Here is a 13,471-nt window from a genome sequence, read left to right as displayed (position 1 = left end):
CAAGTGGACCCTGCTCACCGAAAGGGACTTTTTCAGCAATTTTCAACGCATGAAAGTCCTTGCTTGTCTTCAACACCATCTCGAGCACCTCCATCTTCATGAATAGCCCTTGCATCATTTGAAGGTCTTGAGCTTGGCTTCTAGTAAATTGCCTTGATGTAATTCGTTTTACATCACAACTTGGACAAATAAGAATTCAGACGACATGAATTTCCAACTGCTAACAAAATCTCCAATAAGCACGTACATAAAAACATGTAATACAAAAGACATACAAATATATAAATGAATTAGTTTATTTACATGTCTAAAGACCTTCACATGTGGTCGATAAAAGAAATATGACATACTCTATATTACTCTAATCAGAACTGATAATTACAATATAGACAAATAATGTGGCCACCTGTTCGGCATTCTTTGTATAATAAAGATGTCTACACTTAAATGAAATATAGTATTTGCCGTATAACGTTAGCCATCATTTCATACAATTGAACCTACTTTAAAACATTTAACTAAAGGGGATGTGCTTATACAACATAATTAACCTCTCCCACAAAAACAAATCTGTAAGATGTAATACACTCCAATGATGTATAAACTTTGCATTACACGTAAATGATGAATAAACAGTTTACTTATCAATTGGACAAGATAAATAGAGAGATAGGAAAACATAGTACAGACACCGCTCGAAAGAACATTTGATTATTACATATATTATTTGAATACCTATTAAACCCAATATGATACTATTTCACTGTGTAATGTGTATGAAGAAGCACTTACACAAATATTACGAACATAAAAGAATACACTGGACCAAATTTTACTACTGATAATTACAACCCAAATTAGTAGGTACATAAAAACATGTAATTCAACATAAAGACAAATATATATATATATATATATATATATATATATATATATATATATATGAAATGGTTTTTTTTACATGTCTAAAGACCATCTCATGTGGCCGTTAAAAGAAACAACACGTACTCAAATCAGATTGAGCTAAGAATTTCAATATACAAAAAATGTGGCTACATGTTCCCCATCTTTATAGTTTAATAATAGACAAGTCTAAACTTGATGGAAATATACTATTTGCCATATAACCTCGGCCATCATTTAATACAATTGAACCTACAATTACACATTAAACTAAAGGGCATGTGCTTATACCTCATAAATAATTCTGTCCGTAAAAAAAAACATCCTCGACATGCATAACACTTCAACAATGTATAGACATTGCATTACTCTCATATGATAATTACAAAGTTTACGCATCAATTGGGAAAGATAAATACAAAAAAGGAAAATATAGTACTCACCACTCAATATATTACTGAAAACAAAAAAAATTACACCCTGCACGAAGCGTGAGCTCTTTACCTAGTAATTCACGCGCTCTTTACCTAGTAATGCATGTAAAGCAAAATGTAGGGCTGAACTTTCTACACGGTAGAATTAGAATATTTGTTCACTTTTTTTAGTCTTTCAAAATTTATTTATCCCTTCACCAATAATTATTTATTTATTAGAAAATTTAATATCTCATGTTAATTTTCATTTGATTCCCCAAAAATATCAAATAGTAACACTTTCTGGAAGCAAAAAGATGAATTATAAAATCAACTTAAAGATGATCGATTGAAGGATAAATGATAAGATGTTATAATTATTGTTTTTCTTACATTATTAATGTTCGTTACTACCTAATCTTGTATGTAAGATAATATAGTGTTTTAGTTTTAATGACCGATAGGTTATACCTATTATTTTATAAAGGCGCAATGGTCTGATGGACTCTTGTACTCGTATTAGTTTGTATTCCGGACCCTTCTACTTAATTTTTTACCAACTGAAATCCTGAATCCATTAAAATCTGGTATTTTAAACCCCGTTTTTTGACATGTCATCCTATATGGCACTTTTGTTCAAAGTGCGTGTGATACATATTTGTTAGGCGCGTGAGGTCTTCAAAAAAGACAGCAAATGTAAAATTTTGACCTATCTAATAGTCATCTTCTTCCCCATTTATTCATTCACCATAATTGAAAAAAAAAAAAAAAAGAAGCTTTTTGGGCTTTTCTACTCTTCAAATCTTTTTGTCCAAATTCTTTCTCCAATTTTTTCATTGTTGCCTTTCTTCTTCTTCTTCTTCTTCTTCTTCTTCAAATGGCTCATTTTTTCTTGTGTAAAGTCATTCTTTATTCCTCTACAAAATAATCTCCATAAGTAAAAATTCTTTTTATTGTTCCACAAAAAATAAATGGACTTATCAATCTTACTCTTCAATAAGTATCTTGATTTCTCCGACCTACTCAATATTGCCGAAGCCGCCACCGCACCAATTTCTACAAATCTTCAAAACACAAAATCCTTTCTTCAGTGAACAAATTATAAAAATAAAAGGTCAAAATTAATCCAAAATTACAAAAAGGAAGGAAAAAGAAAAACACACACAAAGGAGGAGTGAATAAGGAGATTCTGAAGGTTGAGTAATTTGGACAAAATTGATTGTTCGTGGTTTTAGGAATTTGTAGAGCATCCCAGTAGTTTGGCTCCATCGCTACTTTTTACAAATCGAAGGCGCAATCTCCCTCTCCATCTTTGAATCGTAACTCCACCCTTACGTTGCGGTGTGCGATCGATCTTGTTGGTACTCCATTTTACTAGTGAGAGCTTTTGAAATGAGAGAGGAAAAAGAAGGGAAAACTGGAACAAAATTGGAAGAAAGAGAAAATGATTTTTCAAATGAAATTATGGGGATTTAATTTTAATTTACCATTTTATTTCCTATGTGGCAATAAAAAATGATGTGAAATTTGACATGAAATGGTTGTATTACACGCACCATCCACCATATGAGAAAAATATATAAAATATTGGGTTTCAATGGGTTCAAGGGTTCGATTGGTAAAGAGTCAAGTATAAGGGTTCATAATACAAACGCATACAAATACAAAAGTCCATCAGACCATTTCGTCATTTATAAATTCCGTAATATTAAATTTTCGCGCGAGGCGCAAATAATTTTACTAGTAAATATATATACAGGATCTGAAAAGTTATCTGCTAGTAATTCCAATTATCCAAGTAACTATTTTGAGTAGATAATTTATGGTATGAACATACCCAAATTTAGTTACTAAGATGACATTCTAAAAAAGTCAAGGACCGTTTGAATTCTTTTTCTCCATAGATCATATTTGAAACTTGAAAGCACTCGGGGCCATATCATAAGAAAAGGATAAAATAAGATAGGGTGCAAAGTGCAAAATGAGACACATTAAGGGGGCAAAGTGCAAAATGAGACACAGGCAAAGTGCAAAGGAAGCAGCCCCACAGTTGAGGAGCGCCAAGACACCATTTTTGAACTTTAGAGAAGCTCTAAACTCTCTCTCTCTCTCTTTTCAATTTGGTGTTCATGGATCCACAGATTCATCACCATTTTCATAAACTAAGCACTATATAGATCTCATCTCTCTCTTTCTCTCTGTTTCTATATATTTGGGTATATGATACTTTTATTAGTCAATTGTGTAGTAGTACTATGTCGTGAACATATTGGAGAGAAATGCAAGTTGCAATTGATCAATGGAAGGTGAGAAGGCGAACCTTCTAGGACCAGAAGCAGCAGCAGCAGCGTCCAAGCCCATTTCCATTCTTCCAATCGATCCGTCAGAATCCGCTAATGTCAGCCGTTCCTTTACACTCTCTTCAACAACAACCACGACGTCTTCCTCCTCATCTTCTCCACCGGATTTCCTCCGTCACATTCAAGCCGCCTTCAAACGCCCTCGTCCTCGGGGTAACTATTCTCACTCTTCCATTTATGCTGCCACTACCTTTTTAGGGCTTTTTGATTAAATATCTTTTTGTCAAATATTTTTGCTATTAGGGCTTTTATCTCTAGGTTTACTGCTCTAAAGTGCAAGTGTGTAGGGTTTGTGGTGACATGTCCCTTCAATTTCTGGTAGTTCTGTAATTTTGAGCTATGAAAACTTTGGCTTTGGGGGTTTTACCATGTTGATGCCGCATGTTCTGGTAACTTCAGTTAAGAGAAAATGACAATGGGAAAAAAAAGGCTGAAGTGTAATCTTTGCATGTTTTATGATGTAGTTGAGTTTTATCTTCTTCTTGTGGGCTTATTAGGACCAGCTTTTGCAGTTTTTTATGTTATCAATTTAATTTGTAGGAGTTTAAGGAATACTTGTGTTTCTGTAGTGTTATCTGTCTGTTTCATTTTTTTTCCTTTTCTACTTGGTGTGCTAGTATAAAAGCCACATGTATTAGTGAGCTTGCCATATCATTATGGCATGCCTATTCCTAGTTGTTGAGTTATTAGGCTCGGTATATTTTGGCTGGAAGTCATGGAGGTACTTGATTCATCGTGGAAGTTGTCTTTTCTCATCTTTTATCTTTAGGCATTTATTGTTGAAATTGCTATTTCAGTTCCGTGAATTTGAAAGGTTGAGGCTTTAGGTTATTGAAGTATGCTTTTTTTTTTTTCCTTCTTGAAGTTACTGAAGTATGTACTTTATCGTTGAAAAGACAACACATGGGCTCTGTTCAATTGGAGCTCTAAAGGAAAAATGCAACTGAGTTACTAGTGTAATCAAAAGCATAAAGCTCAAAGAAACTATAAGGTTCCCTGTGGCATTAAGCACAAATAACATGTGAGCTTTAATAAAAAAAGGTACAAAGGGTGAAAAATACAAATATATAGTATGTTTAGTCCAAGATTAATAATTATAAGCATGAATGACAAATATATGAACAAAGAAGTTGATTTTTTTATGATAATGTGAAATATCAATTGTTAAGTGTTGCCCTTTCAGAAGAGGCTAATTGACAAGGAAAATTATGTCTTAGAAGTTTGAACCTTAATAACGACACTGAAACACATTAAGCGAGGCGAAACGCTCAACACGTTCTGAACCTCTCTTCAGGGCTTAAATGCTCCTTTGACAACAATATGAGTTACATCCATATCTTGTCCTTTCTCGAGGAAGAGTACAGATCTACAGGAAGTTTGATAGGATTATTTGATGATAAAGTTAAAGTTGCAATTGAATGCATTACTTTGAAGAATAATATGCCTGGAATTGCGGCGCCAAATGGTATTCTTGCTTTTTGCTATGAATGAATTAGACATGTATACAGGTGTATTACTTATATAGGACTTGAAAACAATCAGAAGCAGCCATATTTTCTAATAATATTCTGAAAATGTCTTGAGGATATAGCGCAGGGCGAATAACAGATAGAATCTGCAAAGAATATTGTACTTTGTTATTTTTGATGCTATTTCAGGTTTCCACATGAATATGCTAAAGAGCACTATCTACCTAGTTAATGAAGTTTTAAACCTGGATGAGCTGGCCGATATCATGGGCTGTAACATTGGCCCATTTTCTTTCCACATATTTGGGTCTTCCTATGGGTGGCCAGTATGAATCCATTGAAATATGGACTGGGGCTATTGAAAAGTTTGAGAAGAGGTTGGCAACATGGCAAAGACAGTATATCTCCTTTGGTGGTAGAGCGTAGAGTACCACTTGTCACTAATGTTCTAGACAACTTACCTACTTATTTCATGGCCTTGTCCATAATGCCAACTGAGATTATAGAACAGATTGACAAGTTAAGAAGGACCTTCCTCTGGGAAGGCAATAGAGGAACACAAATTTCACCTCATCAAATGGGAGAAGGTCACACAACCAAAAATACCAAGGAGGTCTTGGCATTAAGAACCTTGTTGCCCACTGCAAAAGTATGATGATGAAGTGGCTTTGGAGATACAATATGGGAGAGGCAGGGCTCTGGAAAGATGTTTTCATAGCTAAGCATGGAAGGCTGAATCAATGGTGCACAGATACCACTAAACTTTCTTATGGAGTGAGACTGTTGAAGGGTATTAGGATGTTGTGGGACACATTTGATCAAAATGCTTACTTTGAATTGGGCAATGGTTCACTCCTAAAATTTTGGACAGACAAATGGCTTGCAGTAACACTCTTCAGGAGTATTTCCCAGATTTGTTTAGAATTGCTCAAGATCCCAATTCTGTTATTACTACTAATAGAAAAGGGACCAATTGGGACATGGTATTTAGAAGAAATATGCACGATTGGGAAGTGAATGATCTGGTAGATAGTGAATGATCTGGTAGATCTTTTTTGCAAGACTATAACATTGTCACATTAATCCTTAGGCAGTTGATAAGCTCACATGGGGACACCAGAAAGGAGGAGTTTATACAGTCAAGGAAGGGTACCAATATTTGTGCTCTAGAAACCCCATGATAGATAACTGGCCACGGAAACTCATTTGGAGGACCACGCTACCACCTAAGGTTGTTTGTTTTACTTGGAAAACTCTATATGAGGCATATCTTACCCAAGACAACATAAAGAATTGCTCCCAAACAGATGCTATGTGTGCAAAAAAGAGGTTGAAACCCCAGACACCTTCTTCTCCTTTGTGAGGTGGCCCCTCATAATTATGGAGTATGTTTTTTGTCTATTTGGTTTCAATTGGATTACACCCCTCTCAGTTAAGGATGCTTATGGGAGTTGGAGCCTATGGAGAGTTGACAAAGCCATCAAGAAGATCTGGATCATGATACCTGCTTGTTTATTTTGGTGTATTTGGTTAGAGCGGAGTAGAAGATGTTTTGATGAGGAGTCAACTGCTTTAGGCATTTTTCACTAGGTGTATTGCCAATTTGTTTAGTTGGTCCAACTTGTATCCTAATGTGAATGCAAAACAACTTCAGGACTTTACTTTTTTTTTTGAGATAAGGGTAACTTTGTATTCACAAAAGATTCATCATCCAAGAGATGATGAATTGGAAACTTACATCCCATAGTGTGATGAGCACACCTCCATGGTGGTAATCAGATTACAAGTTTCCTAAGAAATCAACTAATTCTACCCCATCCCCCACCAAGTCTTGTTTACACCAAAAAAATAGAAGACTATTACAGTTTGTTTTAATCCTCTGAAAATTGATTTTCTGTCCTTCAAAACACCTAGCATTCCTTTCCTTCCATATAGACCACCAGATACATGCTGGGATGAGCTTCCACCATTCTTCCTTCTTGCCTCTACTTCCAACTCCTGGCCAGCTGTTCAGGACCTCCAAAGTAGTCTTTGGCATCACCCAACTAAACCTCAGACTGCACAAAAACGTATTCCACAACCTTGTAGCGGTTTGACAGTGAATGAACAGATGATTATTTACCTCAGCTTCATGTTCACACATAAAACATCTTGAACAAATATGCATGCCTCTTTTCTGTAAAGCTTCATGAGTAAGGCATGCTTTCCTAATCAGTAGCCAAACAAAACATGAGACTTTTGATGGACATTTCACCTTCCAAATTAGTTTCCATGGCCACCTCTCCGTCAATGAAATATTGTAGTTCATCTTCCAATAGCATGACTTCACTGTGTAGACCCCTTGCTTGTGTATTTTCCATATTGGCTTGTCAGATCTTGGAGATGTACCTGGGAAATTATTGAGGACCTCTAATAACTTGGCAATTTCCTCAATTTCCCAATCGTTTAATGCTCTTCTAAAAATTAGATCCCAACCCCGTTGACTCCAGACTTGTGCCACAGTGGCATTGCTCTACAAACTTAGGGTATACAAATGAGGAAATAGGTTTCTCAAATTGTCTTCCCCTAACCATATTTCATTCCAGAACTCTGTCTTTAGACCATCCCCCACACTGATGCATATGTTGCTTCTGAAGTGTGGCCATAATCTTCTAATGGTCTTCCAAACACTACATCCAAAAGTGCCCATAACGTCTTTAGTTGTCCATTGATTAAATATACCATATTTGCCTGCAATGAATCTTCTCCATAAGGCTCTGTCTTCAGTACAAAATCTCCATAACCATTTCTGAAGTAGACAGCTGTTCTGTAGACTCAGGTTCTTCAGGCCTAAGCCTCCTTGGATTCTATTGAGTGTGATTGACTCCCGCTTAACCAGATTATAGCCTCCCTTTTCCTTGTTACCCTGCCATAGAAAAGTTCTCTGTAGCCTTTTAATTTTCTTTTCAATGTTCTTGGGGATTGGAAATAAGCTCATCATGTAGGTGGGCAGACCATCCAACACTGATTTGATGAGTGTTACTCTGCCACCCAGAGACAGGTACTGGCCTTTCCATTTGGCTAGTTTCCTCTCACATCTTCAGGACTTTACTAACTCACTAGTTTTGACTTAGATAGTTTGTACACTCAGCTAGAGATTTTTTTTGTAAACTCAAATGCCATATCTTGTAATTCTTGCATCTTCTTGATGCTGTTATTAATATCACTTGCTTTATAAAAAAACATTGCACTTTGTCCTTCGCTCTAGGGATTAGCTCAATTGGCAAAGGTTGAGGGATTTGTGTCGTAGGTCACAAGTTATAGCCCTGCGCCAAACTTAGTCCTATACTTAGGTGGAGATGGGTCAAGAGGCGGGCCCATCATCCCCGAGTTTTGAAGGTTGTGGCTGACCCAAAAGGTCGGCTCTAGATGGATTTCTCGGCCATAATGTTGTGATAGCTTAAGCAACATTGTGGCCTTAGTAGTCTTGCAGTTGGAATTTGCACATGACCAGATGCCTGTACTCGCACCTTATTTCCAAGTAGCTATTGAGATGCTTATGAGCAGTATTTCAAGATAGACATCATGTAAAGAGGATCGATAGGATAAACAAGGTGACAAGTCTTCAGAATAGTTGTGCACCTTTTAGAATTAGTCGGAGACGAAGTGGGTGCTCTGTTAGGGAATGAAGGGGATCATAGAAGCTCTCGTGTTTTCTATTTTCTAAATGTCCGACAGTCTTAAGTTTTGTGTTTTTTCCCTGGCAGTCTGGCACTTATTTGCTAATGATTGGCAGCATGTCATCATTTCCATTAAGCTACTAATATTGTTATATTGATATTAGTAAATATTGATTACATCTGGTTTCACCTAATCTTATCACTACAACTTTCACTATCCTCCCAGTGGTGATCTTATCATCTTACAGTTTCTGTATGTAACTTATCCTTTTCCTTTTTAAATACATCTGCTGCAAATTTGTTTAGTTGTTTAGAAATTGCTTTCTGTTCCTCTAAAGTTGGACGTCAAGAGCTTTTTCTCTTCTCATTTTTTGTTGTCTTATTTTGTTTCCCTTTTCCCCAAGATGTTGGCGCTTGGCCATTTTGATTCACTACTCGGTGACAACTTTCAAAGCCAAGAGATCTAACATGAGAATACTTTAGGTACAATGCAATCAAATGGTATTATGCCAAGGAGATCGGTAGCTCCTGTGCGGCAAGCATCAAGAGGCTCTACTGTGAATACAGATTGTACAGTTGAAGCAAAGAAGACCCAAGATGAAATTCCCCTGAGTCACAGATTAATGGAATGTATTTCACAACCAAAGAACATTGGCTCTGACACTGTAGAAGCTCAAGAGGATGCATCTATGCCACCTTCGGAGTATGGTTCCACAGTAGACATGCATGAAGAGAATTATAATTCATTCAATAGTTTGAGAGATCAACCAAGATCCTTCACTGGTCATAGAAGCAACATTACATCTGCTTCCTTGGGAACAGAGTGTGAGCATGTTTTATTGGCTGAAGGGCAGAAGAAGGTCCATTTTGCTGCTGATAGCACTTCCAGGTCTCAGGGTAATTTTATGAACTCCACTAACTTCAATGCATATGACCATCTTTTCTCTTAAGACATATCTTGAGCTTTTCCATATGTTGTCAACTGAATAATCTGTTAGTGCTTATTTATTAACTAAAGGATGGCTTCCTGGATGACCTACTGCAAACTAGGTCTGCTTAGTAGTTTGCACATTATAGTACATATATATGCTTTATGCAGGTGTGAATAACCGAATGGTCACTGGAACAGAGGACTTGTTGTCTCATGTGAATTCACTTACATTGACAGAAATGGATTGGGATGTCGGAAATCAGATGGAGGCTGTCACCGCTGCTAGCCAAGTCTTGAGAGATCAAAATATTCATACCACCGATGTGGATGGTAACGGGAATTCCTCTCTATTGGCAAATAGAACATTAGGAGTTGCAGATCAGATTCACCAATTCAGGAACTTCTTACGGAATGATTTGAGCCACCCCATGACTCAAGCTTCAGTGGTTGGTTCAAGCTGCACTACAACTACATTGATAAACTCGACATCTGCTCCCATGCTAAACTCAACAACCTATTGTCCACAATATCATCTTGCAAGCAACTCTATGGAGTCACTGGGGGAACATAAACTGAAATCTGAACATCTGATGCAATCTTCTTATCCTGTTCCAATGAATGAAAACAGGCTTTCAGCTGATCAGACAGCTATTGCTGTACCTAGTTCTACCACTGAAACTGATTCAGAAGTTAAGAGACCTAATCTGGCTGAAGGGCCGAAGAATAGTATGCTGATTAAAGGTGACATGCCTAAAGATACTTCCCCTCTCGAGGATAACTCAGCCAAAGAATGTGTTACGGATATACAATCTGAAGCTCCCTTGTCAAAAGTTTTATCTTCCAACATGAAGTTGGAACCTTCTAAGTCTGAAAAGCAAGAAAAAAGTGTGGGTAGTAAAGCAACATCTTCGTCTCGTAAAAAAGGTTATGATCCTGATACATTTTTCAAAGTTAACGGAAAACTTTACCAAAGGCTTGGCAAGATAGGTAGTGGTGGAAGTAGTGAGGTCCACAAAGTCATTGCATCAGATTGCTCAATTTATGCCTTGAAGAAAATCAAACTTAAAGGTCGTGACTATGCTACTGCATATGGGTTTTGTCAGGAAATTGAGTATTTAAAGAGACTGAAGGGAAAGAACAACATCATTCAACTAATTGACTATGAGGTACGTACTTTACTATAGCGTTCATGATTTCCATAAACAGTAACCTTTTATTGGGGTTTAACTCTATTTTATGTTTTGGTTGTAGAGGTCAGGTAATTTTTTTTTTTCAAAATTAGTGGTATTTCATGGGTGAAACAATTGATAACATTTTGAAGCTATCAGAAGGACGATGTTAGTTGCTAATCAGTGTTATATCTTTAAACATGCTGATGGAGCATTACAGCGGCTTGATTTTCCTAGGATTACCTCTAGGAAAAGCTGCATACGTTAAGAATGCTTAAAAAGTAAAACACAACTACCCCTCAACCCCAACTACCTAGGGACTCTATATAAATACTTACTATCCATGTCACTCCATTCATACCCGTCTCAATCTAATAATCAATAATATAGGGCTTATAACTCTAGAAGTTCTCAACATTTTCACTACCATTCAAATTTCTATACGAGACTAATGATTCCTAGCTGATATTGAACCTATAGTAAAAGTATCTACATGCCTAAGTTTTAATCCCAACTAATTGATATCCCCTTATATAGATCTTTTTCTTCCATTATGCTCGGTTTTCGCTTAGTTTGCATGCATTCCAAGAGATTGTAGGTCTATTGGGACAATTTCCTTCTATGTGAATTTAGGTCTACCTCGTTCCTTTTTAACACCTTCACTCATCATAGTTTCACACCACAAACTAGTGCATTTGGAGGTCAACATAGAACATAATCAAACTGTCTCAAGCAACCTTGCCTTTAAAAAAAGAGAAGAGTTTCTTATAAAAAATAAAGGGAAAAGAGTTGTATTTGCCCCTCTACTATTGAAAAAGTTGTAACATTACCCTTTGTTATACTATCAGTTCATATATGCCCCTTCCGTCATAACAATGACTCAAATTTGCTTTCCTCCGTTAATTACATTTATTTCAGCTAGAATTTATTTTCGCAGCTAAAATCCCAAGCGAATTGCATGTTCTCTTGTAGTGATCTTCCATTAGTCTTAAATAGGCTGGACTCAAGCTAGTTAACATTTGATTTTCTATCTTGTCTTATCCAAGTGATTTTGGTATATTGTTGATTTCTAAATATTCATTGTTTCCTCTGATACTTGAAACATTAGGACCTTACCGGTGATCTGCTAGTCACATATGTTAGGAGGAATACTTTATTTATGGTTGAGTTGATTGACATGAGCCAAATTAAATGTGCTTACTTTTTTACCTGACATAGACTATAGATTTTTTTTCTTTCGAAGAAAGACATGGACTAGAATTAATTTATGTTGTTGATAAAGTTTAGAGCTTTCCTTCATATCTTCCATTAAATAGAATTTTGAAACTTTATGCTGGCATTTGTGCAAAACAAACTTTTTTTATGCGTGTGAAAGAATGAACAAATAATGATGCATAAAGACATGGCTATGCTTCAAAAGGAAATTTACTCACTGTTGAAAATGACCAGGCAGTTAACATAGGGTCGATACTAGAATGTATATATATCTGAAATGGTGACTGTTCTAATGTTCCTCAAGCTTGAAGTTAGTCCATACATCCACTAAAAGCATGTTTGAAAGCAGAAATTATAATGTTCTTGAACATGTCATGAATCCAACATATGTTCATATTCCAAGTATGTGTGCGTATGTATCTCTTTTAAGACTAATGAAAGGCCATAGCTCGAGTCCCACTAATTTAAGACTAATGAAAAAGAAATAGATGACGGGTGGATGGTTTATGTTGGTGGTGATGGTACATGTGGTAAAGGTGTTGTCATGTTGTGTGTTGGTGACTCTGAGTGGTGGTGGAAGAAGAAGGGTTGGTGTGATGAGTTGACATGCCATGTGACTAAAATGGATGGGATTAACGAAGGAAGGACAAAGTTGAGCCATTTTTATGATTGTAGGGGCATATATGGACTGATAGTACAAACGAAGGGTAATATTATAATTTTTCAATAGTAGAGGACAAATATGACCCTTTTCCCCGGAAAAGAAAGCCTTCTCAAGCGACCTCATATAGCTCATTTATCCTCCATATATGTTATTTGCACCTCCTGACAAATGTGATTATTTCTAATCTTGTCTAATCTTTTATGATTGCACATCTATCATAATGTCTATATCTTAATGTCTATAAACACCTTCTGACAGTCATCTTGTGCATACGTTGGATCTTAGAGGTCCAACATTCATCCCATATAACATTGTTAGTCTTACAAGTGTTTTATCAAATTTGATTTTTACTTTGGTAGGTATCTTCCTATCACATAACTCTCTGATAGAATTTCTTAATTTCAACCATCTTATTTTGATTATGTTCTTTGACTATCATATCATTCTCCTCGAGCATCAAGCCTTGATGGACGAATTGTTTGTATGTAGATGCCATAGTCCCCATCTAATCTCACAATAACGTCACTCTTTCTTATGTTGGCTAAACTTGCAATGCATATATCACGTCTTACTTCTACTTATTCTAAACATTTGTTCTCTTGAGTGCTTCTCAATTGTTCAATCTAGTTTTGTGTGTCAATTGTCTGCTAAAAGATAAAAGACAAAGAAAAAGAAGCTTGCTTTAGGT

At 36.2% G+C, this 13,471-nt stretch overlaps 1 protein-coding gene across 1 annotated transcript; it reads left to right on the top strand.

The window, feature by feature from the left end:
• The first annotated feature begins 3,392 nt into the window (after positions 1-3,392).
• On the top strand, positions 3,393-10,919 carry LOC125845932 (serine/threonine-protein kinase MPS1-like). Its single transcript, XM_049525417.1, has 3 exons — positions 3,393-3,829; positions 9,288-9,701; positions 9,904-10,919. The coding sequence occupies exons 1-3, from the start codon at positions 3,616-3,618 to the stop codon at positions 10,917-10,919; spliced, it is 1,644 nt and encodes a 547-aa protein (XP_049381374.1). The 5' UTR covers positions 3,393-3,615.
• The last annotated feature ends 2,552 nt before the right edge of the window (positions 10,920-13,471 follow it).

The sequence above is a fragment of the Solanum stenotomum genome, chromosome 11 (assembly GCF_019186545.1).
Source record: "Solanum stenotomum isolate F172 chromosome 11, ASM1918654v1, whole genome shotgun sequence".
Lineage (NCBI taxonomy): Eukaryota > Viridiplantae > Streptophyta > Magnoliopsida > Solanales > Solanaceae > Solanum > Solanum stenotomum.
This window is presented reverse-complemented; position numbering and strand designations above follow the sequence as displayed.

Coding starts and splice junctions, on each gene's coding strand:
- LOC125845932 (XM_049525417.1), top strand. CDS start 3,616: ATGGAAGGTGAGAAGGCGAACCTTCTAGGACCAGAAGCAGCAGCAGCA. Junction 3,830..9,287: donor CAAACGCCCTCGTCCTCGGG/GTAACTATTCTC, acceptor AGAATACTTTAG/GTACAATGCAATCAAATGGT. Junction 9,702..9,903: donor TAGCACTTCCAGGTCTCAGG/GTAATTTTATGA, acceptor TGCTTTATGCAG/GTGTGAATAACCGAATGGTC.